The 25,897-nt window shown below is 41.9% G+C and overlaps 1 protein-coding gene across 3 annotated transcripts in view; it reads right to left on the bottom strand.

Moving 5' to 3' along the window:
- Positions 1-1,169: 1,169 nt before the first annotated feature.
- Positions 1,170-25,897, bottom strand: part of LOC106572625 (F-actin-monooxygenase mical1) — a 61,207-nt gene continuing 36,479 nt past the window's right edge. For 2 of the 3 annotated variants that reach the window (XM_014146971.3, XM_014146970.3), the window contains 9 exons: positions 22,049-22,119; positions 21,161-21,815; positions 19,381-19,602; positions 19,029-19,162; positions 17,619-17,732; positions 16,824-16,917; positions 9,609-9,702; positions 9,198-9,268; positions 1,170-7,796 (listed from right to left, as the gene is read on the bottom strand). In XM_014146971.3, coding sequence (XP_014002446.3) covers positions 7,588-7,796; positions 9,198-9,268; positions 9,609-9,702; positions 16,824-16,917; positions 17,619-17,732; positions 19,029-19,162; positions 19,381-19,602; positions 21,161-21,815; positions 22,049-22,119 — 1,664 coding nt within the window. In that variant the 3' untranslated portion in view covers positions 1,170-7,587. The remainder of the gene's footprint in view (positions 7,797-9,197; positions 9,269-9,608; positions 9,703-16,823; positions 16,918-17,618; positions 17,733-19,028; positions 19,163-19,380; positions 19,603-21,160; positions 21,816-22,048; positions 22,120-25,897) is intronic. The other variant, XM_014146974.3, reaches the window with a different exon arrangement.

The following is a 25,897-nucleotide window of genomic DNA, read 5'->3' as shown; positions in this document are numbered from 1 at the left end:
TCTAATTTGCATACCGCCCCAACAGATCCACAGATGATGCAATCTCTATTGCACTCCACACTGCCCTTTCCCACCTGGACAAAAGGAACACCTATGTGAGAATGCTATTCATTGAGTACAGCTCAGCATTCACAACATAGTGCCCTCAAAGCTCATCACTAAGCTAAGGACCCTTGGACTTAACACCTCCCTCTGCAACTGGATCCTGGACGTCTTGACGGGCCACCCCAGGTGGTAAGGATAGATAACAACACATCTGCCATGCTGATCCTAAAACAGGGGCGCCCCTCAGGGGTGCGTGCTCAGTCCCCTCCTGTACTCCCTGTTCACTCGTGACTGCATGGCTAGACATGACTCCAACACCATCATCAAGTTTGCCGATGCCTGATCACCATCAACGATGAGACAGCCTATAGGGAAGAGGTCAGAGACCTGGCCGTGTGGTGCCAGGACAACAACCTCTCCCTCAACATGATCAAGACAAAGGAGATGATTGTGGACTACAGGAAAAGGAGGGCCAAGCACGCCCCCATTCTCATCGATGGGGCTGCAGTGTAGCAGGTTGAGAGCTTCAAGTTCCTTGGTGTCCACATCACCAACAAACTATCATGGTCCAAACACACTGACAGTTGTTCGAGGGCACGACAACGCCTTTTTCCCGTCAGGAGACTGAAAAGATTTGGCATGGGTCCTCCGATCCTCAAAAGATTCTACAGCTGCACCATCGAGAGCATCCTGACTGGTTGCATCACTGCCTGGTATGGCAACTGCTAGGCCCCCGACCGCGAACGGCCCAGTACATCACCGGGGCCAAGCTTCCTGCCATCCAGGACCTCTATACCAGGCGGTGTCAGAGGAAGGCCCAAAAAATGGTCAAAGACTCCAGCCACCCTAGTAATGGACTGTTCTCTCAGCAACATTACATTTACATTTTAGTCATTTAGCAGACGCTCTTATCCAGAGCGACTGACAGTAGTGAGTGCATACAATTCATACATTTTTATTTATTTATTTATTTATTTTCCGTACTGGTCCCCCGTGCTGCTGGACGCGCTCCTCGACCGCATAAGGGGGGTTGTCTGCTCCTGCTGACTCCATTTAGAGGTGCGTGTTTCTGTAATGGTCTGGGTGTAGCTGGTGCAGAGGAGTCAGGCGCAAGACAGCAGAGATGAGTAATAAAAAGTAACTTTACTCAAAATTACCAAATACATGTAGTAATACCAAGCCCACACAAAAGGACCGAAATACATAAAACAAATACGCACAAAAACCATGGGGAAAACAGAGGGTTAAATAATGAACATGTAATTGGGGAATTGAAACCAGGTGTGTAAAACAAAGACAAAACAAATGGAAAATGAAAAGTGGATCGGCGATGGCTAGAAGGCTGGTGACGTCGACCGCCGAACGCCGCCCGAACAAGGAGAGGGACCGACTTCGGCGGAAGTCGTGACAATGCGGTACTCTAGGAAGGAGACGGACTGCTGGAAGAACAGGCACTTCTCAGCCTTGACGTACAGGTCATGCTCCAACAGGCGACCAAGCACCCTGCGCACCAGGGACACATGCTCGGCGGGTGTAACGGAGTATATCAGAATGTCATCGATATACACCACTACACCCTGCCCGTGCAGGTCCCTGAAAATCTCGTCTACAAAGGCCTGGAAGACTGATGGTGCATTCATCAACCCGTATGGCATGACGAGGTACTCATAGTGCCCTGAGATTGCTTTCAGTACAGTCTTCCACTCGTCTCCCTCCCAGATACGCACCATGTTGTAAGCGCTCCTGAGATCTAGTTTGGTGAAGAAGCGCACCCCGTGCATTGACTGAATCGCTGTGGCTATGAGCGGTAGCGGTTAACTATACCTCACAGTGATCTGATTCACACCCCGATAGTGCAGACCTCCCTCCTTCACAAAAAATAAACTCGAGGAGGCGGGTGAAGTGGATGACCGAATGTATCCCTGACGCGGGGATTCAGAGACATACGTTTCCATAGCCTCCGTCTCCGCCTGTGAGAGGGGATACACGTTCCTCCTGGGAAGTGCAGCATCTACCAGGAGATTTATCGCGCAATCGCCCCGTCGATGGGGTGGTAATTGAGTCGTCTTCTTTTTGGAGAAGGCGAGAGCCAAATCGGCATATTCAGGGGGAATGCGCACGGTGGAGGCCTGGTCTGGACTCTCCAGGAACCCCTGGCAGTTCGCAGCCGACCTCTTCTCCTTTTGCTGAATAATACATATAGGAGGATGAGGGTTCATATTTATACTAATAAAACCTGCATGAGATTAAAAAAAATAGGTACATGTAGGAAATTCACCTTGGTAAATGTACATGATTTTGCAAGGAGAGACAATTAGCAATAAAGGTTATAATAATAAAGAAACATTTGCAGTATAATGCTTCACCTGCCCTCTTTGTTGGAACTGCAAATGGGGCTTTGTTTGGCATCAATTAGGCTGCGTTCACACAGGCAACCCAATTTGGATCTTTTTCCACTAATTTGTCTTTTGATCAATCAGATCAACTCTTTTGGCCAATCAGATCAACATTTTGCCAATAATTGGGCAAAAGATCAGAATTGGGTTGCCTGTGTAAACGCATCCTTGGTGAATCTGGCACATTATTATACAATAATTGAACATTAACTCATTAAGGCTTCAGGTCGGTTCATTTTGTTTTGTTGCCGAGAGTGGATACATTTGCATAACACTTCAATAAGAGGCCTATTTCTCTGCAAGGTGCTCGTGTTGTGTGGCTAAGTGAGTTGGTCCAATTTGAGCTCACCTCTGCACCTCAGAGCACCAGCTCCTTCAGTAGGTGACATAACCTCTATTACTTCCAGTATTATATTCAGGTTATTAAAAACAGTCCAAGAGGCTGGATATAGTTGTTTTGCACTGCTAGCAGGCATCACTGAGCATGTACCAGATTAGATACTAGATTATGTCTTGAAAGTCAATTCAACGCCAGTGCCATCAGAATAAACTGTAGATTACAGCCAACACTCGCTGAATTTATAGTTCATGGGCAATTTGTGAAGTCACGTCTCTACAAACTCTGTCACACAATGTATGTATGCTCTCTAGTGGTAACCATTAGGACCAGCAACAAAACATGGAAACATGGAAAAACAGTCAACACACGTCTTATAAAGCAAACAACTCCAATACTGTACGTGTAATCTAATAACTAAGGGTTCTAGTCTATTCAATCTGTATTGTGGAAGTTCAGCATTACAGCATGATTGACATTTAAAGGCAAGGTTCCCGCGTTAGCGGAGACTGCATTCACGGTAAACGCTGCATATGTCCACTAAATCGGAAATTACCTTCACATTTCCATCAAACAATCTGTAACGCTTCAGCGATACAGATTAAATAGAGCCCTTAGTAAAAGGAGCTGAAACTGCATTACCTTTATTTGATTTTCTGCAAAGTACTGTCCTGGCAGCACAATAAGGTACATAGGCCTAAGGCCGGGTCTCACTCACAACAGTTTTCCCTATATTAAACTTGGCCATACTGTTAACATGAAGGCTTTAACATCATATTTATTTACAGAGATTTGCAAATGACAAATGATGGCTAATGGCTATAGTCAACAACAACAAAAATACCCGGTCACTTCAGAATGTATTTAACCCATACACTATCATAGGCTGCGTTTAGACAGACAGACAAATTCTGATCTTTTGACTAATCAGATCAGCTCTAAAAAAAGATTGGTCAAAAAACAAATTATTGGAAAAAGGATCAGAATTGAGTCTTAGTACCTCACATATCCACGAAGTGACCAATATATAAAATCCATCCAACATGGATTCCTAGAGAGCACCATTAACCCCTGAGAATATTTTATTTATTTTTATTTAACTAGGCAAGTCAGTTAATAACAAATTCTAATTTACAATGATGGCCTACACCAGCCAAACCCAGACAACACTGGGCCAACTGTGCGCCGCCCTATGGGACTCCCAATTACAGACGGTTGTGATACAGCCTGGATTTGAACCAGGGTGTCTATAGTGATGCCTCTAGCACTGAGATGCAATGCCTTAGACCACTGCTATAATTGTAATTACTTCGCCACCATGGCCTATTTATTGCCTTACCTCTCATCCTACCTCATTTGCACATGCTGTGTATAAATTTTTTCTACTGTATTATTGATTGTATGTTTGTTTATTACATGTGTAATTCTGTGTTGTTGTATGTGTCGAACTGCTTTGCTTTATCTTGGCCAGGTCGCAGTTGTAAATGAGAACTTGTTCTCAACTAGCCTACCTGGTTAAATAAAGGTGAAATAAAAAATAATTTCAAAAAATGCACCACTCGGGAGAATAACATTAACTATCAATGTAACATGCAAAGCAATCCACAACGTGAAGCACTGAAAAGTGCTAACAAAGTGAAAAATAATTAAAAATAGTAATAGCAATAATAAAATCATATATTTAAAACCCCCATGCAGTCTTAATGGTCTAGCTTTTTTTAAATCACTGTACGTCTAATAAAATCACTGTTTTATTTCACGAATATAATATATCTTTTTTTATCATTTATTTCCCTGAGCCTCCTTTTGCCACTGAAATGCTCAGTCTGATTGTATTGATACAAATGTTTGATACAAATATGTTTACATACACAGCCCTGATTGGTGGTTAGCATCGTCTAGACAAGGGCTCGCCAACCCTGTTCCTGAAGAGCTACCGTCCTGTTTTTCAAACAGCTCTTACACAAAAAGGGCACTATCATTTCATTGTGTAATTTTGACATCAGTGTGGAAATATCCTTAAAAAACTGGAAGGGTCAGTGCAGTTAATGTGATTTTCCTGTGTGTGTGTGTGTGTGTGTGTGTGTGTGTGTGTGTGTGTGTGTGTGTGTGTGTGTGTGTGTGTGTGTGTGTGTGTGTGTGTGTGTGTATATATATATAAATAACTTTTTTGTCCATTAAAAAAACATCAAATTGATCAGAAATAGTGTAGACATTGTTAATGTTGTAAATGACTATTGTAGCTGGAAACTGACAATTTTTTATGGAATATCTACATAGGCGTACAGAGGCCCATTATCAGCAACCATCACTCCTGTGTTCCAATGGCACGTTCTGTTAGCTAATCCAAGTTTATCATTTTAAAAGGCTAATTGATCGTTAGAAAATTGCAAAAGGGTTATGTTAGCACTGTAAACACACTAAAACTGTTGTTCTGATTAAAGAAGCAATAAAACTGTCCTTCTTTAGACTAGTTGAGAATATGGAGCATCAGCATTTGTGGGTTCGATTACAGGCTCAAAATGAAACAAATAACTTTCTTCTGAAACTCGTCAGTCTATTCTTGTTCTAAGAAATGAAGGCTATTCCATGCGAGAAATTGCCAAGAAACTGAAGATCTCGTACAACGCTGTGTACTACTCCCTTCACAGAACAGTGCAAACTGGCTCTAACCAGAATCGAAAAACGAGTGGGAGGCCCCGGTGCACAACTGAGCAAGAGGACAAGTACATTAGACTGTCTAATTTGAGAAACAGATGCCTCACAAGTCCTCAACTGGCAGCTTCATTAAATGGTACCCACAAAACACCAGTCTCAACGTCAACAGTGAAGAGGCGAGATACTGGCCTTCTAGGCAGAGTTGCAAAGAAAAAGCCACATCTCAGACTGGCCAATAAAAAGAAAAGATTAAGATGGGCAAAAGAACACAGACACTGGACAGAGGAAGTTTGGAAAAAAGTGTTATGGGCAGACGAATCTAAGTTTGAGGTGTTCGGATCACAAAGAAGAACATTCGTGAGACGCAGAAAAAATGAAAATATGCTGGAGGAGTGCTTGACGCCATCTGTCAAGCACGGTGGAGGCAATGTGATGGTCTGGTGGTGCTTTGCTGGTGGTAAAGTAGGAGATTTGTACAGGGTAAAAGGAGCCAATTTCTTCCTACAACAGGACAATGACCCAAAGCACAGCTCTAAACTATGCAATAACTATTTACGGAAGAAGCAGTCAGCTGGCATTCTGTCTACAATGGAGTTGCCAGCACAGTCACCTGATCTCAACCCTATTGAGCTGTTGTGGGAGCATCTTGACCGTATGGTACGTAAGAAGTGCCCATCAAGCCAATTCAACTTGTGGGAGGTGCTTCAGGAAGCATGGATTGAAATCTCTTCAGATTACCTCAACAAATTGACAACTAGAATGCCAAAGGTCTGCAAGGCTGTAATTGCTGCAAATGGAGGATTCTTTGAAGAAAGCAAAGTTTGAAGGACACAATTATTATTGAAATTAAAAATCATTATTTATAACCTTGTCAACACCTTGACTAAATTTCCTGTTCATTTTGCAACTTATTTCATGTATGTTTTCATGGAAAATAAGGACATTTCAAAAACACATTCTTATGGCCCAATCTCAAACTACAATTGTTTTTGTATTATATCTAATTTTGTCATTACATTGAACAAAAGTAGAATTGCGATAATCTCATTACCTTTGTGCTTAGCAGAACTAGCTGATTTAGGTTTACCAAAATAAATGAACATGAATCCATTTGAAACATTAAGGTCCAACCCACAGAATATAATATCTCCACAATGTGTTAAGAACATGCGACTTTGGGTCCTTGGCTTTGTATTGTCAGCAAGTCCTCAGTGAGGTTGGTGTGAGTTCAGCAGGCTGTGGTGGTCTCTCTATCCTGGGGCTGCTGCTGGAGCAGGACTGCCTTGACTGCGGATGGACTGTCCATGGGGACAGGCCAGGAAGGACAGCCAGTTCTCCAGGCCAGGGTCTGTGTCGTTGCCTCTGGTCAGTATACTGTGCCTCAACACTGAGCACAACACTTGTGGAGAAATACCTTCACCAATACATCTTTGGCTTCGCAAATGCAACATTATGGGTGTGTCTGTAAGCAGCAAGTCTCTACTAATATATTTAAGTGTGTATGTAACTGCACATGTATTCATGAGTGTGTGTGTGTGTGTGTGTGTGTGTGTGTGTGTGTGTGTGTGTGTGTGTGTGTGTGTGTGTGTGTGTGTGTGTGTGTGTGTGTACCTGCACATGTGTGTGTGCATATACACGGAGTGTACAAAACATTAGGAACTCTTTCCATGACAGTCTGACCAGGTGAATCCAGGTGAAAGCTATGATCCCTTATTGATGTCACTTGTTAAATCCACTTCAGTCAGTGTAGATGAAGGGGAGTAGACAGGTTATAGAAGGATTTTTAAGCCTTGAGACAATTGAGACATGGATTGTCTATGTGTGCCATTCAGAGGGTGAATGGGCAAGACAAAAGATTTAAGTGCCTTTGAACGGGGTATGGTAGTAGGTGCCAGGCGCACTGGTTTGAGTGTGTCAAGAACCGCAACGCTGCTGGGTTTTTCACGCTCAACAGTTTCCCGTGTGTATCAACAATGCTCCACCACCCAGCCAATTTTACACAACTGTGGGAATCACTGGAGTCAACATGAGCCAGCATCCCTGTGGAACGCTTTTGACACCTTGTAGAGTCCATGCACCGACAAATTGAGTCTGTTCTGAGGTGTTCTTAATGTTTTGTATAGTCAGTGTATATTACAGTCCAAGTCACTCTCACGCCCAGTACACCTGTGCCCCCACTGAGGCTGTAGAGTGTCTCTTGACCTCTAGCAGCGAGGTGGACTGCTGCTCATCAGTATCCGTCTCTTGTAGTCTCTTCTCGTCCAGGAAGGCCACCAGAGAGTTCCTCATGTCCACCACCTCCAGCATATCCTGCAGCACACGCTCCTCTTCTGCCTGCTGCTCCACAGTCTTCTCAGAATCTGGGGTGGACACGGACAGAACGAAAATGACAAACTTTGAACAGGAGCTGAACAGAAAGAAGTCTATCCGCACACTGTTTGCTGCTCCCGATAAGGGATCTTTCAACAATGCTATTAGTAGCTAGGTTTCCATCCAATTGGCGACAGACTTTCATGCAAATATTCTCAAATCCGCATAAAGAAAATATGTGCATTTTCCCACTAGTGGTGTATTTCCAAAAAAACTGACTTGTTACAGATAAAAATCAGTGCATGATGATGTAGTGCATACAAAATGTAAGTTTTCATGTACCCGAATAAAAATCTAAAGTTCAATGTGTTTCTATCACATTTTCTACTCTAGCAGTGTGTTAAAATAGCCAATGTGCCTACTCTGGTCATGGCACATGCGCTCTAGCCAACAGCTCGCAGATAGTGCGGGTAGGCTCTGCGGCAGTGGAGGGTGGTGGGAGGAGCTATAGGAGGACAGGCTTATTGTAATGGCTGGAATGGAATATATGGAACAGTATCAAACACATCAAACATATGGAAACGGCATGTTTGACTCCGTGCCATTTATTCCATTCCAGCCATTACAACGAGCCCACCTTCCTATAGCTCCTCCCACCAGCCTCCACTGCTCTTTAGGTAGGCTAGTCTACATGATGAGATTATGGATTATGACCGTCAAGCATCGATCATCATGTCACCAAAATAAGACCCTCAACATTTATTGGAAAGGGGCATCAAGCTCATACCATGCAGTTTCACCATGTTTTTTTATGTTATTTAACCTTTATTTAACTAGGCAAGTCAGTTAAGAACAAATTCTTATTTAAAATGACGGCCTATCCCGAACAAACCCGGATGACGCTGGGCCTACTGTGCGCCGCCCTATGGGACTCCCAATCACGGCCGGATGTGATACAGACTTGGTTAGAACCAGGGACGCCTCTTGCACTGAGATGCAGTGCCTTAGACCACAGTGCCACTGTGAAGTTCATCATCACTTATTTCATCTGTAGCCTAATTTAAACTGCATGGTTTTTTGAGTCATAGTGTGACGACAATACACCATGTCATTGTGTGACTCCAAGTTTACTTCGATATAATGATTATATAAATATTTGCACATAAAGGCGTTTACACTGCCATTTCTCGCATAGTACATTTTACACAAAAAATATCCCACCATGTTGAACGAACAAATTATCTGTCTGCATTTATAAAGTTGTACCGAAACTTCCTGTTTCCATCACAGCTCTTGTGATTTATTTTATATTGTATGACTTTAATCGCATAAAAACTGGATGGAAACGTGGTTAGTGACACAAATGCAACGTTTCGGTCTGTGTTTCACATTGAAATACAGTGAACATCATGAATATAAAGAAAATAAACTGTTTGTGTAGGGTAACTTACCATCCAGCTCGTATTGTCTCAGCTCCATCTCTAGCGTGCTCTGTTTGTCCTCCAGCTCTAGCTGTCGAGACCTGAGGGGCCAAGAGAAGGAAACACCAGCTGGATAAGAACAGGGTGACTCAACCTAGAAGACTGCTTCCGGCTGTTTACAGTCAATGGAGCCTACAAGTAAGCTGTGAGCAAACCCCCACACTGACACAGCTCATGAGGCAACAAAACAAGGAAGTAACTGTTGAATAAGGGTCAGCGCAAACAATAGTGACAGTGTGGAGAGAGGGACGTCTCCTGCTGTGTCCCCACTGGCTTGCTGGGAACTTATGTGCTACACAGAAAACAAAGCTTTACTCAATATGTATTGAAATGTGATGAATAAAAACAAAAACAAAAAAATAAACAGGGCTATATACTCACGCCACCATAAGGTCTGACTCCTCAGAGACCAGAGTGTTCTTCTGGTGGACCAGATGGACCCACTGGTCGATCATCCCAGGAGAACCACAGCTGTCTGGGGGAGGAAACAGAGGGTGAATGTCAAAAGTATTTCCCACCATTTGTTGGTGAAAATATGGGCGGGGATTACAGTGCCTTCAGAAAGTAATCATACCCCTTGACTTTCGTGTTACAGCCTGAATAATTTCTTTATTAAATATTATTATATATATTTTTTGTAAACACATCTACACACAATACCTCATAATGACCAAGTGAAAACATGTTTAGACATTTTTGCTAATTTATTGAAAAATAAATATCTAATTTACATAACTATTCACACCCCTGAACCAATACATGTTAGAATCAACGTTGGGCAGCGATCACAGCTGTGAGTCTTTCTGGATAAGTCTCTAAGAGATTTGCACACCTGTATTGTACAATAGTTGCACATTATTCTTAAAAACAATTATTTATTTGTTGTTGATCATTGCTAGACAGCCATGTTCAAGTCAATTTAAGTCAAAACTGTAACTAGGCCACTCATTGTCTTGGTAAGCAACACCAGTGTATATTATATTTGGCCTTGTGTTTTATGTTATTGTCCTGCTGAAAGGTGCATTTGTCTAGAATTTCCTCTCGGATTTTGCCTTTGCTTAGTTCCATTCCGTTTCTTTGTATCCTAAAAAAACCTCCATAGTCAAATCAAATCAAATTTTATTGGTCACATACACATGGTTAGCAGATGTTAATGCGAGTGTAACAAAATGCTTGTGCTTCTAGTTCCGACAGTGCAGTAATATCTAACAAGTAATCTAACAATTTCACAACTACCTTATACACACACAAATTTAAAGGGATGAATAAGAATATGTACATGTAAGTATATGGATGAGCGATGACCGTGCAGCATAGGCAAGATGCAGTAGATGGCATAGAGTACATTATATACATATGAGATGAGTAATGTAGGGTATGTAATCATTATATAAAGTGGCATTGTTTAAAGTAACTAGTGATACATTTATTACATTAATAATTAATAATTTAAGTGGCTAGAGATTTGAGTCTGTATGTTGGCAGCAGCCACTCTGTTAGTGATGGCTGTTTAACAGTCTGAAGGCCTTGAGATAGAAGCTGTTTTCAGTCTCTCGGTCCCAGCTTTGATGCACCTGTACTGACCTCGCCTTCTGGATGATAGCGGGGTGAACAGGCAGTGGCTCGGGTGGTTGTTGTCATTGATGATCTTTTTGGCCTTCCTGTGACATCAGGTGCTGTAGGTGTCATGGAGGGCAGGTAGTTTGCCCCCGGTGATGCGTTGTGCATACCGCACTACCCACTGGAGAGCCTTGCGATTGAGGGCGGTGCAGTTGCCGTATCAGGCAGTGATACAGCCCGACAGGATGCTCTCAATTGTGCATCTGAAAAAGTTTGTGAGTGTTTTCGGTGACAAGCCAAATTTCTTCAGCCTCCTGAGGTTGAAGAGGCACTGTTGTGCCTTCTTCACCACGCTGTCTGTGTGGGTGGACCATTTCAGTTTGTCCATGATGTGTACGTCGAGGAACTTAAAACTTTACACCTTCTCCACTACTGTCCCATCAATGTGATAGGGGGGTGCTCCCTCTGCTGTTTCCTGAAGTCCACGATCATCTCCTTCGTTTTGTTGATGTTGACAGAGGTTATTTTCCTGACACCACACTCCGAGGGCCCTCACCTCCTTCCTGTAGGCTGTCTCGTCGTTGTTGGTAACCAAGCCTACCACTGTAGTGTCATCTGAAAACTTGATGATTGAGTTAGAGGCGTGCATGGCCACGCAGTTATGGGTGAACAGGGAATACAGGAGAGGGCTGAGAACACACCCTTGTGGAGCCCCAGTGTTGAGGATCAGCGGGGTGGAGATGTTGTTTCCTACCCTCACCACCTGGGGGCGGCCCGTCAAAGTCCAGGACCCAGTTGCACAGAGCGGGGTCGAGACCCAGGGTCTCAAGCTTAATGACGAGTTTAGAGGGTACTATAGTGTTAAATACTGAGCTGTAGTCAATGAACAGCATTCTTACATAGGTATTCCTCTTGTCCAAATGGGTTAGGGCAGTGTGCAGTGTGATTGCGTCGTCTGTGGACCTATTGGGGCGGCAGGCAAATTGGAGTGGGTCTAGGATATCAGGTAGGGTGGAGGTGATATGAACCTTGACTAGTCTCTTAAAGCCCTTCATGATGACAGAAGTGAGTGCTACGGGCGATAGTCGTTTAGCTCAGCGACCTTAGCTTTCTTGGGGACAGGAACAACGTCTGAAAACTTGATGATTGAGTTGGAGGCGTGCATGGCCACGCAGTCATGGGTGAACAGGGAATACAGGAGAGGGCTGAGAACACACCCTTGTGGAGCCCCAGTGTTGAGGATCAGCGGGGTGGAGATGTTTCCTACCTTCACCACCTGGGGGCGGCCCATCAGAAAGTCCCTCTTGACCCTCTTGAAGCATGTCGGCACAGCAGACTGGGATAGCGATTGATTGAATATGTCCGTAAACACACCAGTCAGCTGGTCTGTGCGTGCTCTGAGGACGCGGCTAGGGATGCCGTCTGGGCCGGCAGCCTTGCGAGGGTTAACACGTTTAAATGTTTTACTCACGTTGGCTGCGGTGAGGGAGAGCCCACAGGCTTTGGTAGTGGGCCGTGTCAGTGGCACTGTATTGTCCTCAAAGCGAGCAAAGAAGTTGTTTAGCTTGTCTGGGAGCAAGACATCAGTGTCCGCAACGGGGCTGGTTTTCTTTTTGTAATCCGTGATTGACTGTAGACCCTGCCACATACATCTCGTGTCTGAGCCGTTGAATTGCGACTCTACTTTGTCTCTATACTGACGTTTAGCTTGTTTGATTGCCTTGCGGAGGGAATAGCTACACTGTTTATATTCGGTCATGTTTCCGGTTGCCTTGCCATGATTAAAAGCAGTGGTTCGAGCTTACAGTTTTGTGTGAATGCTGCCATCAATCCACGGTTTCTGATTAGGGAAGGTTTTAATAGTCACCATGGGTACAACATCACCGATGCACTTGCTAATAAACTCGCTCACCGAGTCAGTGTATACATCAATGTTGTTGCCTGAGGCTATCCGGAACATATCAAAGTCTACGTGATCGATGCAATCTTGAAGCGTAGAATCCGATTGGTCGGACCAGCGTTGAACAGACCTGAGCACGGGCGTTTCCTGTTTTAGTTTCTGTCTATAGGCTGGGAACAACAAAATGGAGTCGTGGTCAGATTTGCCCGAAAGGAGGGCGAGGGAGGGCTTTGTATGCGTCACGGAAGTTAGAGTAGCAATGACCAATAATGCTGCTAGCTCGAGTCGCGCATTCGATATGCTGATAAAATTTAGGGAGACTTGTTTTCAGATTAGCTTTGTTAAAATCCCCAGCTACAATACATGCAGCCTCAGGATATATGGTTTCCAGTTTACATAGCGTCCAGTGAAGTTATTTCAGGGCCGTCGAGGTATCTGCTTGGGAGGGGGATATACACGGCTGTGATTATAATCGAAGAGAATTCTCTTGGTAGATAATGCGGTCGGCATTTGATTGTAAAGAATTCTAGGTCAGGTGAACAAAAGGACTTGAGTTCCTGTATGTTGTTATGATTACACCACAAGTCGTTAATCATAAGGCATACACCCCCGCCCTTCTTCTTACCAGAGAGATGTTTGTTTCTGTTGGCACGATGCGTGAAGAAACCGGGTGGCTGTACCGACTCTGATAACATATCCCAAGTGAGCCATGTTTCCGTGAAACAGAAAATGTTACAATCTCTGATGTCTCTCTGGAAGGCAACCCTTGCTCGAATTTGGTCTACCTTGTTATCAAGAGACTGGACATTGGCGAGTATTATACTCGGGAGCGGTGAGCCCGTCTACGGAGCCTGACCAGAAGACCGTTTCCGTCTGCCCCTTCTGTGGCGCTGTTGTTTTGGGTCACCTACTGGGATCAGATCCATTCTCCTGGGTGGTGGTTATTCCTGGTCGTAATGTTGGTAAGTTGACGTTGCTCTTATATCCAATAGTTCTTCCTGGCTGAATGTAATAATACTTAAGATTTCCTGGGGTAACAATGTAAGAAATAATACATTAAAAAAACAAAATACTGCATAGATTCCTAAGAACGCGAAGCGAGGCGACCATCTCTGTCGGCACCATCTTGCTATTCCTTGCCGATGACAAGTATAACCATAACATGATGCAGCCACCACCATGGTTGAAAATATGAAGAGTGGTACTCAGAGATATGTTGTGTTTGACCCAAACATAACACTTTGTATTCAGGACATAAAGTTAATTTCTTTGCCACAGTTTTTGCAGTTTTACTTTAGTACCTTGTTGCAAACAGGATGCATGTTTTGGAATATGTTTATTCTGTACAGGCTTTCTTCTTTTCACTCTGTCATTATGGTTATTGTGGAGTAACTAAAATGTTACTGATCCATCCACAGTTTTCTCCTATCACAGCCATTAAACTCTGCAACTGTTTTTAAGTCACCATTGGTCTCATGGTGAAATCCCTGAGCGGTTTCCTTCCTCTCCAGAAACTGAGTTAGGAGGAACGCCTGTATCTTTGTAGTGACTGGGTGTATTGATACCCCATCCAAAGCGTAATTAATACAGCGCATTCGGAAAGTATTACAGCCTTATTCTAAAATGGACAAAAAATACAAAAATCTATCTACACACAACACCCCATAATGCCAAAGCGAAAACATGTTTAGACATTTTTGCACATTTATTAAAAATACAAATCAGAAATACCTTATTTACATAAGTATTCAGACCCTTTGCTACGAGACTCCAAATTAAGCTCAGGTGCATCCTGTTTCTATTGATCATCCTTGAGTTGTTTCTACAACTTGATTGGAGCCACCTGTCATAAATTCAATTGATTGAACATGATTTGGAAAGGCACACACTTGTCTATATAAGGTCCCACAGTTGACAGTGCATGTCAGAGCAAAAATCAAACCATGAGATCGAAGAAATTATCCGTAAAGCTCCAAGATAGGATTGTGTCGAGGCACAGATCTGGGGAAGCATTGAATGTCTCCATGAACACAGTGCCACCCGGACAAACAGAGCAATCAGGGGAGAAGGGCCTTGGTCAGGGAGGTGACCAAAAACCGATTGTCACTGACAGAGCGCCAGAGATCCTCTGTGGAGATGGGAGGAGCTTCCAGAAGGACAACCATCTCTAGAGCCCTCCACCAATCAGGCCTTTATGCTAGAGTGGCCAGATGGAAGCCACTCCTCAGAAAAAAGGCACATGACAGGCTGCTTGGAGTTTGCCAAAAGGACTCTCAGACCATGAGAAACAAGATGCTCTGTTCTGATCAGCCCAAGCTTGAATTCTTTGGCCTGAATGCCAAGCCTCACGTCAAATCAAATCAAATGTATTTATATAGCCCTTCTTACATCAGCTGATATCACAAAGTGCTGTACAGAAACCCAGCCTAAAACCCCAGACAGCAAGCAATGTAGGTGTAGAATCACGGTGGCTAGGAAAAACTCCCTAGAAAGGCCAAAACCTAGGAAGAAACCTAGAGAGGAACCAGGCTATGAGAGGTGGCCAGTCCTCTTCTGGCTGTGCCGGGTGGAGATTATAACAGCACATGGCCTAGATGTTCAAATGTTCATAAATGACCAGCATTGTCAACGTCTGGAGGAAAACTGGCACCATCTCTACGGTGGAGCATTGTGGTAGCAGCATCATGCGGTGGGGATGTTTTTCAGTGGCAGGGACTGGAAGACTACTCCAGATCGAGGGAAAGATGAACGGAGCAAAGTACAGAGAAATCCTCGATGAAGTCCTGAGCGCTCTGGAGCAGGTTATCAGACTGGGGCGAAGGTTCACCTTCCAACAGGACAACGACCCTAAGCACACAGCCAAGACAATGTAGGAGTGGTTTCGGGACAAGTCCCTGAATGTCCTTGAGTGGCCCAGCCAGAGCCCGGACTTGAACCCGATCTAACATCTTTGGAGAGGCCTGAAAATAGCTGTGCAGCGAAGCTCCCCATCCAACCTGACAGAGCTTGTGAAGATCTGCAGAGAAGAATGGGAGAAACTCCCCAAATACAGATGTGCCAAGCTTGTAGCATCATACCCAAGAAAACTTGAGGCTGTAATCACTGTCAAAGGTGCATCAACAAAGTACTGAGTAAAGGGTCTGAATTCTGATGTAAATGTGATGTTTTTATTTTATTTTTATAAATCAGCCCCCCAAAAATATATATACACATTTTGGCTTAGTCATGATGGGGTATTGTGTATAGATTGACGAGGGAAAAAACGATTTATTCAATTTTAGAATAAAGATGTAACGCAACAAAATGTGGAAAAGGTCAAGGGGTCTGAATACTTTCCGAATGCACTGTAACTTTACCATGTTCAAAGGGAAATGCTGTTATTTGTTTTACTCATCTACCAATAGGTGCCCTTCTTTGCGAGGCATTGGAAAACCTCTCTGGTCTTTGTGGTTGAATCTGTGTTTGAAATTCACTGCTCGACAGACGGACCTTACAGATAATTGTATGTGTGGGGTACAGAGATGAGGTAATTATTGAAAAATCATGTTAGAATGAGTCCATGCAACTGATGTGACTTGTTAAGCACATTTTTACTCCTGAATTTATTTAGGCTTGCCATAACAAAGGGGTTTAATACTTATTGACTCAGGACATTTCACAGTATTAAACCCCTTTGTTATGGCAAGCCTAAATAAATTCAGGAGTAAAAATGTGCTTAACAAGTCACATAATAAGTTGCATTGACTTACTCTGTGTGCAATAAGTGTTTAACATGATTTTTGAATGACTACCTCATGTCTGTACCCCACACATGCAGTGACACAAAATCTAAATGTAATACATTTCAGGCTGTAACGTAACAAAATGTGGAAAAAGTCAAGGGTCTGAATACTTTCGAAGGCACTGTATATGATTGCTAAAGGGCGAAGACTAAAAAGTCCAGCTGTACATTGCTGGCTTACTAAAGTTAACCCAATACCAATGTTTCGGTGTAATTACATCCATCAGAATATCAAAGGATCAAAGATGAAAAGTCAAATCTCTGTTGTTCTGGGCAAGCTAAGGTCAATATTTTCCTAGTTATTGTTAGTGGTCATTGTGTTAGTTAGAGCAAATGGATCTGTCTGGGTTCCCACCTTCCTCTCCTCTGAGTACCTGCTCCAGCACCACACCTTTATCCTCCAGCTCTTTATACGTCACCTCGATCTCCTCCAGTCGCCTCTGGATAGACTGGAGAGTACAAGCAGAAGATGGGTAATATTGGATAAGCAGCAATCATCAGTACTGCGTCCAGTGTTAAAGGGATACTGCGAGATTCTGGCAATTGTTTTTACTTACCCAGAGTCAGATGAACTCGTGGATACCATTTGTATGTCAAATCAAATTGTATTTGTCACATGCGCAGAATACAACAAGTGTAGACCTTACAGTGAAATGCTTACTTACAAGCCTTTAACCAACAATACAGTTTTAAGAAAATACCTAAAAAAGTAAGAGATAAAAGTAACAAATAATTAAAGAGCAGCATTAAAATAACAAAAGTGAGGCTATATACAGGGGTCACCAGCACAGAGTCAATGTGCGGGGGCAACGGTGTTGAGGTAATATGTAGGTAGAGTTATTAAAGTGACTATAAATAGATAATAACAAAAAGTAGCAGCAGTGTAGAAGGGGGGGGGGGGGGGAAATAGTCTGGGTATCCATTTGATGTCTCTGCATGCAGTATGAAGGAAGTTAGAGGTAGTTTCACGAGCCAAAACTAACTAATGTTAGCGCAATGGTTGCACGCAGAGACATAAAAACTGTATCCACCACGAGTCCATAGGACTCTGGGTAAGTAGAAAAATGGCTTAATTGCCAGAATCTCGCAGTATCCCTTTAACTATTACAAAGCAGAGCTGATTAGATAACTTGGTGAACTGTGAACTGACCTGGGCTTTGTGGAAGCGCTGCATCTCAGATGTCTTGGCCCGACGCATCAAAGTCCTCACCTTCATCAGCTGTAGCTTCTCAGCCTTCACAGGGTCTGAAGGGATGATCTGGAACTAGAGACAGCAGAGTAAGGGTGAGAGTGTGTGTGTGTGTGTGTAGCTAATAATAATAATAATAATAATAATAATAATAATAATAATAATAATAATATACAGTACCAGTCAAAAGTTTGGACACACCTACACATTCAAGGGTTTTCTTTATTTTTACTATTTTCTACATTGTAAAATAATAGTGAAGACATCAAAACTATGAAATAACACATATGGAATCATGTAGTAACTAAAAAAAGTGTTAAACAAATCAAAATATATTTTAGATTCTTCAAAGTAGCCACCCTTTTCCTTGATAAAAGCTTTGCACGCTCTTGGAATTCTCTCAACCAGCTTCACCTGGAATGCTTTTCCAACAGTCGAAGGAGTTCCCACATATGCTGAGCACTTGTGAATTTTTTTTTTTTTTTTTTTGACTCATCAGACCAAAGGACAGATTTCCACTGGTCTAATGTCCATTGCTTGTGTTTCTTGGCCCAAGCAAGTCTCTTCTTCTTATTGGTGTCCTTTAGTAGTGGTTTCTTTGCAGACTTTTGACCATAAAGGCTTGATTCACGCAGTCTCCTCTGAACAGTTGATGTTGAGATGTGTCTGAGGTGCAATCTGAGGTGCAGTTAACTCTAACTTATCCTCTGCAACAGAGGTAACGCTGTGTCTTCCTTTCCTGTGGCGGTCCTCATGAGAGCCAGTTTCATCATAGCGCTTGATGGTTTTTGCGACTGCACTTGAAGAAACGTTCAAAGTTCTTAACATTTTTCGGATTGACTGACCTTCATGTCTTAAAGTAACGATGGACTGTCGTTTCTCTTTGCTTATTTGAGCTGTTCTTGCCATAATATGGACTTGGTCTTTTACTAAATAGGGCCATCTTCTGTATACCACCCCTACCTTGTCACACAAATTATTGTCTCAAATGCATTAAGAAGGAAAGAAATTCCACAACTTAACAAGGAACACCGGTTAATTGAAATGCATTCCAGGTGACAACCTCATAAAGCTGGTTGAGAGAATGCCAAGTGTGCAAAGCTGCCATCAAGGCAAAGGGTAGCTACTTTGAAGAATCTCAAATATAAAATATATTTGATTTGTTTAACACCTTTTTGGTTACTACATTATTCCATGTGTTATTTCATAGTTTTGATGTCTTCACTATTATTCTACAATGTAGAAAATAGTAAAGAATTAAGAAAAACCCTGGAATGAATAGGTGTGTCCAAACTTTTTGCTGGTACTGTATATATAATGAAATTCCATAGATGGAATTAAAATACCAGCTAAACAAATCCCAGTCCTTACCTTATCATCATATAAATCCATGCCATCTACTCCAAACATATCCAACTCATCATCATCATCATCATCATCATCATCATCATCATCATCATGATCAGCACCACCATCTTCGGATACACTGTGGTGATAGTGTACTTCTGTGAAGATAGAGAACTTAAACAATTAATTCAGGACAGATATGAAGAACATGGGAATCAAAAACTGCTGGTTGCTCTTTGGGGGTCCAGGTCAGGTATCCGGAAAGCACTTTTGTGACAACTGTTGCTCTACAAAGCCTATACAAATCCATGCTATTGATTAAATAGATAGACAAAGCTGAGACAGTCCAACCACACCACTTTACAGGGAGCTTTACCTGGGTGGCTGTTGAGGACGCTGAAGCGGTAGTCCCTCCTCGGCCGAGGGGAGGAGAGGTTCCAGGGGGAGAACTTGGAGCGTACCCTGCCGTGTTGACCCTGGCCCTCATCAGGCTCCTCTTTCCTTCTGAAGCAGCGGCGGTTCCTGAGCTCCCGGATGTGTCCCGCCGGCCTCGGGCCCCCAATCCAGTAGCCCTCCTCCTCCTCCTGGCAATCTGCACCTCAAATCAAACTCGATTTAACCCTCAAGCTACTAACTGTGGTAATTTTGAACACAACTTATCATACCTCAAAAGGAGTTACAGTGCATTCAGAAAGTATTCAGACCCCTTCACTTTTTCCACATTACAGCCTTATTATAATATTGATTAATAATGAAATTGAGCTCAGGTGCATCCTGTTTCCATTGATCCTCATTGAGATATTTCTACAACTTGGAGTACACCTGTGTTAACTTAAATTGATTGGATATGATTTGGAAAGGCACACACCTGTCTATATAAGGTCCCACAGTTGACAGTGCATGTCAGAGAAAAAACTAAGCCATGAGGTTGAAGGAATTGTCCATAGAGCTCAGAGACAGGATTATGTCGAGGCACGAATCTGGTGAAGGGTACAAAAACATTTCTGCAGCATTGAAGGTCCCCAAGAACACAGTGGCCTCCATCATTCTTAAAATGGTAGAAGTTTGGAACCACCAAAAATCTTCCTCGAGCTGGCTGCCCGGCCAAACCAAGAACCTGATGGCCACTGACAGAGCTCCAGAGTTCCTCTGTGGAGATGGGAGAAACTTCTCTGCAGCACTCCACCAATCAGGTCTTTATGGTAGAGTGACCAGACGGAAGCCACTCCTCAGTAAAAGGGAAATGACAGCCCGCTTGGAGTTTGCCAAAAGGCACTTAAAGGATTCCTAGACCACGAGAAACAAGATTCTCTGTTCTGATGAAACCAAGATTGAACACTTTGGCCTGAATACCAAGCGACATGTCTGGAGGAAACCAGGCACTGCTCATCACCTGGCCAATACCATCCCTACGGTGAAGCATGGAGGTAGCAGCATCATGCTGTGGGGATGTTTTTTAGCAGCAGGGACTGAGCAATCTACAGAGATCCTTGATGAAAACATGCTCCAGAGCACTCAGGACCTCAGACTGGGGCAAGGTTCCCCTTCCAATAGGACAACGACCCTAAGCACACAGCCAAGACAATGCAGGAGTGGCTTAGGGACAAGTCTCTGAATGTCCTTGACTGGCCCAGCCAGAGCCCGGACTTGAACCCGATCGAACATCTCTGGAGAAACCTGAAAATAGCTGTGCAGTCAACCTGAGCTAGTCTAACCCAACAGAGCTTGAGAGGATCTGCAGAGAAGAACTCCCCAAATACAGGTGTGCCAAGCTTATAGTGTCATACCCGTGAAAACTCAAGGCTGTAATCGCTGCCAAAGGTGCTTAAACAAAGTACTGAATAAAGGGTCTGAATACTTATGTAAATGTTATCAGTTTTTATTTTTTATACATTTGCAAAAATGTAAAAAAAATTATAAATGTTGCTTTGTAATTACAGTGTATTGTGTTTAGATTGATTAGAAAAAACCAACAATTTAATACATTTTCGAATAAGGTTGTAACGTAACAAAATGTGGAAAAAGTGGAGGGGTCTGAACACTTTCCAAATGCACTGTATATTCAATCCTCCCCATTTAAAATCCTAACACTTACAGTTAAAACACAGTAAAAGAGATCAAAACAAACAAAATAAATAATAAAAGAGGAGGAATACCTGGAGGTTTGGGTGGGCTGGGACCCCCTGCTGTGGCTGTTGAAGAGGAGCAGGAGGAAGAACCAGGTGTCTCCGAGTCAGAGTCCAGGCTGAAGCTCAGGTTGACTAACGGGTTCTTCTTGTCGGTGAGCTGCAGCTTCCGCAGGGACTGCTTCGCTCTGGAGTCAGGGTCTGGGGCTGCCTTGGGGGTCCCTTTCTCTCCTGCTGCTCTGAGTGACCCCTTCTCCCCTACATGGGCCGGTGACATGTCCCTTTTTGGGGTGGGGAGGACGGTGCGTGGTTTGGGTACAGGAGGGGAGGCCTGAGGGCTGGGGATGTCCGAACAAGACAGGCGAGGTTTTGGGACAGGGGTCGGGGGATATGAGGGGGGATCCTCGACCCTCTCCTTCCCCTGCTTTTCTTCCTCCACATTAAACGCATTAAACCCTTTCTTCAGGAAAACGTCTATGGGTGGATTTGGTGGGATATGGGGCTCCTCTACAGGATTAGATTGTTTGCTGCTGGGGTGTTCCTCACCCTGAGGAGCGATTGGTTTAGGAAGACCCAAGTCTAGAGAGTACTCTTCATCATCATCTTCAGAGGGACAAGGTGAGTGCTCTTCACTGGAGATCCCATTCACACCTCTCTCCTTCTCATTGTGATCTTCTATTGTATCCTGGAAGGGAAAAAATTTAATGAATGGAAGAAGCACTGTAGCATTGGCATTGTATCATGTGATTAAACATTCCTCTATACATGAATGGTTACAGCACAATGTCCTGTGAAATGAACTAGTCTTGTGACTCAAAAGCAACGTACTACATAGACAAGTAAGCCACAAGCTGGCTACATGGTATGCAACAGAACGGTTTAATTTCCCATCTGCTCAAACCCAGAACAGAGACCCACCTGGACGGATGGGCATTGTTCCCCGTTCTCCATCTCTAGTTGTTCAGAGTGCAGCTCACAGTAGAACTTCCCTGAGGACCCATGAGAAGGAAAACAGCAGCTTTCAGAGAGACTGGATCTGGCACGTTAGAGAGAGACGCTACTTGATAACCCTTTCTCCTGTTCCCCTTTTCACATGAACCATAAAACATGTAAAAGGGTATCTTTCATACATTTTTCATTTGGTGCATAAATAAATTAAACTGTGCTGTATTTATCATCCTGAAATGTAATTTTTAACTTACTACAGGTACGACAGCTTTTGGAATAGACATAGCTATATTCTGTTTCTGTATTGACAAGAGGGAGTAATTTGCAGCCTTTTTGCGAACAGACAAAATTTAACATAATATTTCACACAAAATATTTTCCATGTTTGAGTAAATAATGACCATGGAAGTCTCACTTGTACAATATCATGATGTTCTACTGTACAGTAACATGTTCTACTGTACAGTAACATGATGTTCTATTGTATAGTAACATGACGGTCTACTGTACAGTAACATTGTTTTATTGTTCGATTGTACAGTAACATGACGTTCTATTATTCTACTGTACAGTAACATGGTGTTCTACTGTACAGTAACATGGTGTTCTATTTTACAGTAACATGTTCTATTGTACAGTAACATGGTGTTCTATTTTACAGTAACATGTATTGTTCTAGTGCACAGTAACATGTATTGTTCTAGTGCACAGTAACATGTATTGTTCTAGTGCACAGTAACATGTATTGTTCTAGTGCACAGTAACATGTATTGTTCTAGTGCACAGTAACATGTATTGTTCTAGTGCACAGTAACATGTATTGTTCTAGTGCACAGTAACATGTATTGTTCTAGTGCACAGTAACATGTATTGTTCTAGTGTACAGTAACATGGCGTTCTATTGTACAGTAACATGGCGTTCTATTGTACAGTAACATGGCGTTCTATTGTACAGTAACGTGGCGTTCTATTGTACAGTAACGTGGCGTTCTATTGTACAGTAACGTGGCGTTCTATTGTACAGTAACATGGTGTTCTATTGTACAGTAACATGTATTGTTCTATTGTACAGTAACATAGTGTTCTATTGTAGAGTAACATGATGTATTGTACAGTAACATGATCTATTGTACAGTAACATGATGTTGTATTGTTCTAGTGTACAGTAACATGTATTGTTCTAGTGTACAGTAACGTCTACTGTACAGTAACATGATGTTCTATTGTATAGTAACATGACGGTCTACTGTACAGTAACATTGTTTTATTGTTCGACTGTACAGTAACATGGTGTTCTATTTTACAGTAACATGAAGTTCTACTGTACAGTAACATGTATTGTTCTATTGTACAGTAACATGGTGTTCTATTGTACAGTAACATGTTCTATTGTACAGTAACATGTTCTGGTGTTCTATTGTACAGTAACATGTTCTGGTGTTCTATTGCACAGTAACATGTATTGTTCTATTGCACAGTAACATGTATTGTTCTATTGCACAGTAACATGTATTGTTCTATTGCACAGTAACATGTATTGTTCTATTGCACAGTAACATGTATTGTTCTAGTGCACAGTAACATGTATTGTTCTAGTGCACAGTAACATGTATTGTTCTAGTGCACAGTAACATGTATTGTTCTAGTGCACAGTAACATGTATTGTTCTAGTGTACAGTAACATGGCGTTCTATTGTACAGTAACATGGCGTTCTATTGTACAGTAACGTGGCGTTCTATTGTACAGTAACGTGGCGTTCTATTGTACAGTAACATGGTGTTCTATTGTACAGTAACATGTATTGTTCTATTGTACAGTAACATAGTGTTCTATTGTAGAGTAACATGATGTATTGTACAGTAACATGATCTATTGTACAGTAACATGATGTTGTATTGTTCTAGTGTACAGTAACATGTATTGTTCTAGTGTACAGTAACGTCTACTGTACAGTAACATGATGTTCTATTGTATAGTAACATGACGGTCTACTGTACAGTAACATTGTTTTATTGTTCGACTGTACAGTAACATGGTGTTCTATTTTACAGTAACATGAAGTTCTATTGTACAGTAACATGGTGTTCTATTGTACAGTAACATGTTCTATTGTACAGTAACATGTTCTGGTGTTCTATTGTACAGTAACATGTTCTGGTGTTCTATTGCACAGTAACATGTATTGTTCTATTGCACAGTAACATGTATTGTTCTATTGCACAGTAACATGTATTGTTCTATTGCACAGTAACATGTATTGTTCTAGTGCACAGTAACATGTATTGTTCTAGTGCACAGTAACATGTATTGTTCTAGTGCACAGTAACATGTATTGTTCTAGTGCACAGTAACATGTATTGTTCTAGTGCACAGTAACATGGCGTTCTATTGTACAGTAACATGGCGTTCTATTGTACAGTAACATGGCGTTCTATTGTACAGTAACATGGCGTTCTATTGCACAGTAACATGTATTGTTCTATTGCACAGTAACATGTATTGTTCTATTGCACAGTAACATGTATTGTTCTATTGCACAGTAACATGTATTGTTCTATTGCACAGTAACATGTATTGTTCTAGTGCACAGTAACATGTATTGTTCTAGTGCACAGTAACATGTATTGTTCTAGTGTACAGTAACATGTATTGTTCTAGTGTACAGTAACATGGCGTTCTATTGTACAGTAACATGTATTGTTCTATTGTACAGTAACATGGTGGTCTATTGTACAGTAACATGGTGTTCTATTGTAGAGTAACATGATGTTGTATTGTTCTAGTGTACAGTAACATGTATTGTTCTAGTGTACAGTAACGTCTACTGTACAGTAACATGATGTTCTACTGTACAGTAACATGGTGTTCTATTTTAAAGTATCATGGAAGTTCTACTGTACAGGAACATACTCTGTTGCACAGTAACATGGTGTTCTATTGTACAGTAACATGGTGTTCTATTGTACAGTAACATGGTGTTCTATTGTACAGTAACATGGTGTTCTATTGTACAGTAACATGACGTTTTATTGTTCGACTGTACAGTAACATGACGTTTTATTGTTCTAGTGTACAGTAACATGACGTTTTATTGTTCTAGTGTACAGTAACATGACGTTTTATTGTTCTAGTGTACAGTAACATGACGTTTTATTGTTCTAGTGTACAGTAACATGACGTTCTATTGTTCTAGTGTACAGTAACATGATGTTTTATTGTTCTAATGTACAGTAACATGATGTTTTATTGTTCTAATGTACAGTAACATGATGTTTTATTGTTCTAATGTACAGTAACATGATGTTTTATTGTTCTAATGTACAGTAACATGATGTTTTATTGTTCTAATGTACAGTAACATGATGTTTTATTGTTCTAATGTACAGTAACATGATGTTTTATTGTTCTAATGTACAGTAACATGATGTTTTATTGTTCTAATGTACAGTAACATGATGTTTTATTGTTCTAATGTACAGTAACATGATGTTTTATTGTTCTAATGTACAGTAACATGATGTTCTATTGTTCTAATGTACAGTAACATGATGTTCTAGTGTACAGTAACATGATGTTCTAGTGTACAGTAACATGATGTTCTATTGTTCTAGTGTACAGTAACAAGTTATATTGTTCTAGTGTACAGTAACATGACGTTCTATTGTTCTAGTGTACAGTAACATGATTTATTGTACAGTAACATGTTCTATTGTTCTAGTGTACTGTAACATGATCTATTGTACAGTAACATGATGTATTGTTCTAGTGTACAGTAACATGATGTATTGTTCTAGTGTACAGTAACATGATGTTCTATT

The sequence above is a fragment of the Salmo salar genome, chromosome 15, assembly GCF_965601325.2.
Source record: "Salmo salar chromosome 15, fSalSal1, whole genome shotgun sequence".
Lineage (NCBI taxonomy): Eukaryota > Metazoa > Chordata > Actinopteri > Salmoniformes > Salmonidae > Salmo > Salmo salar.
The sequence above is the reverse complement of the archived record's forward strand: the minus strand, read 5'-3'. Positions and strand labels throughout refer to the sequence as shown.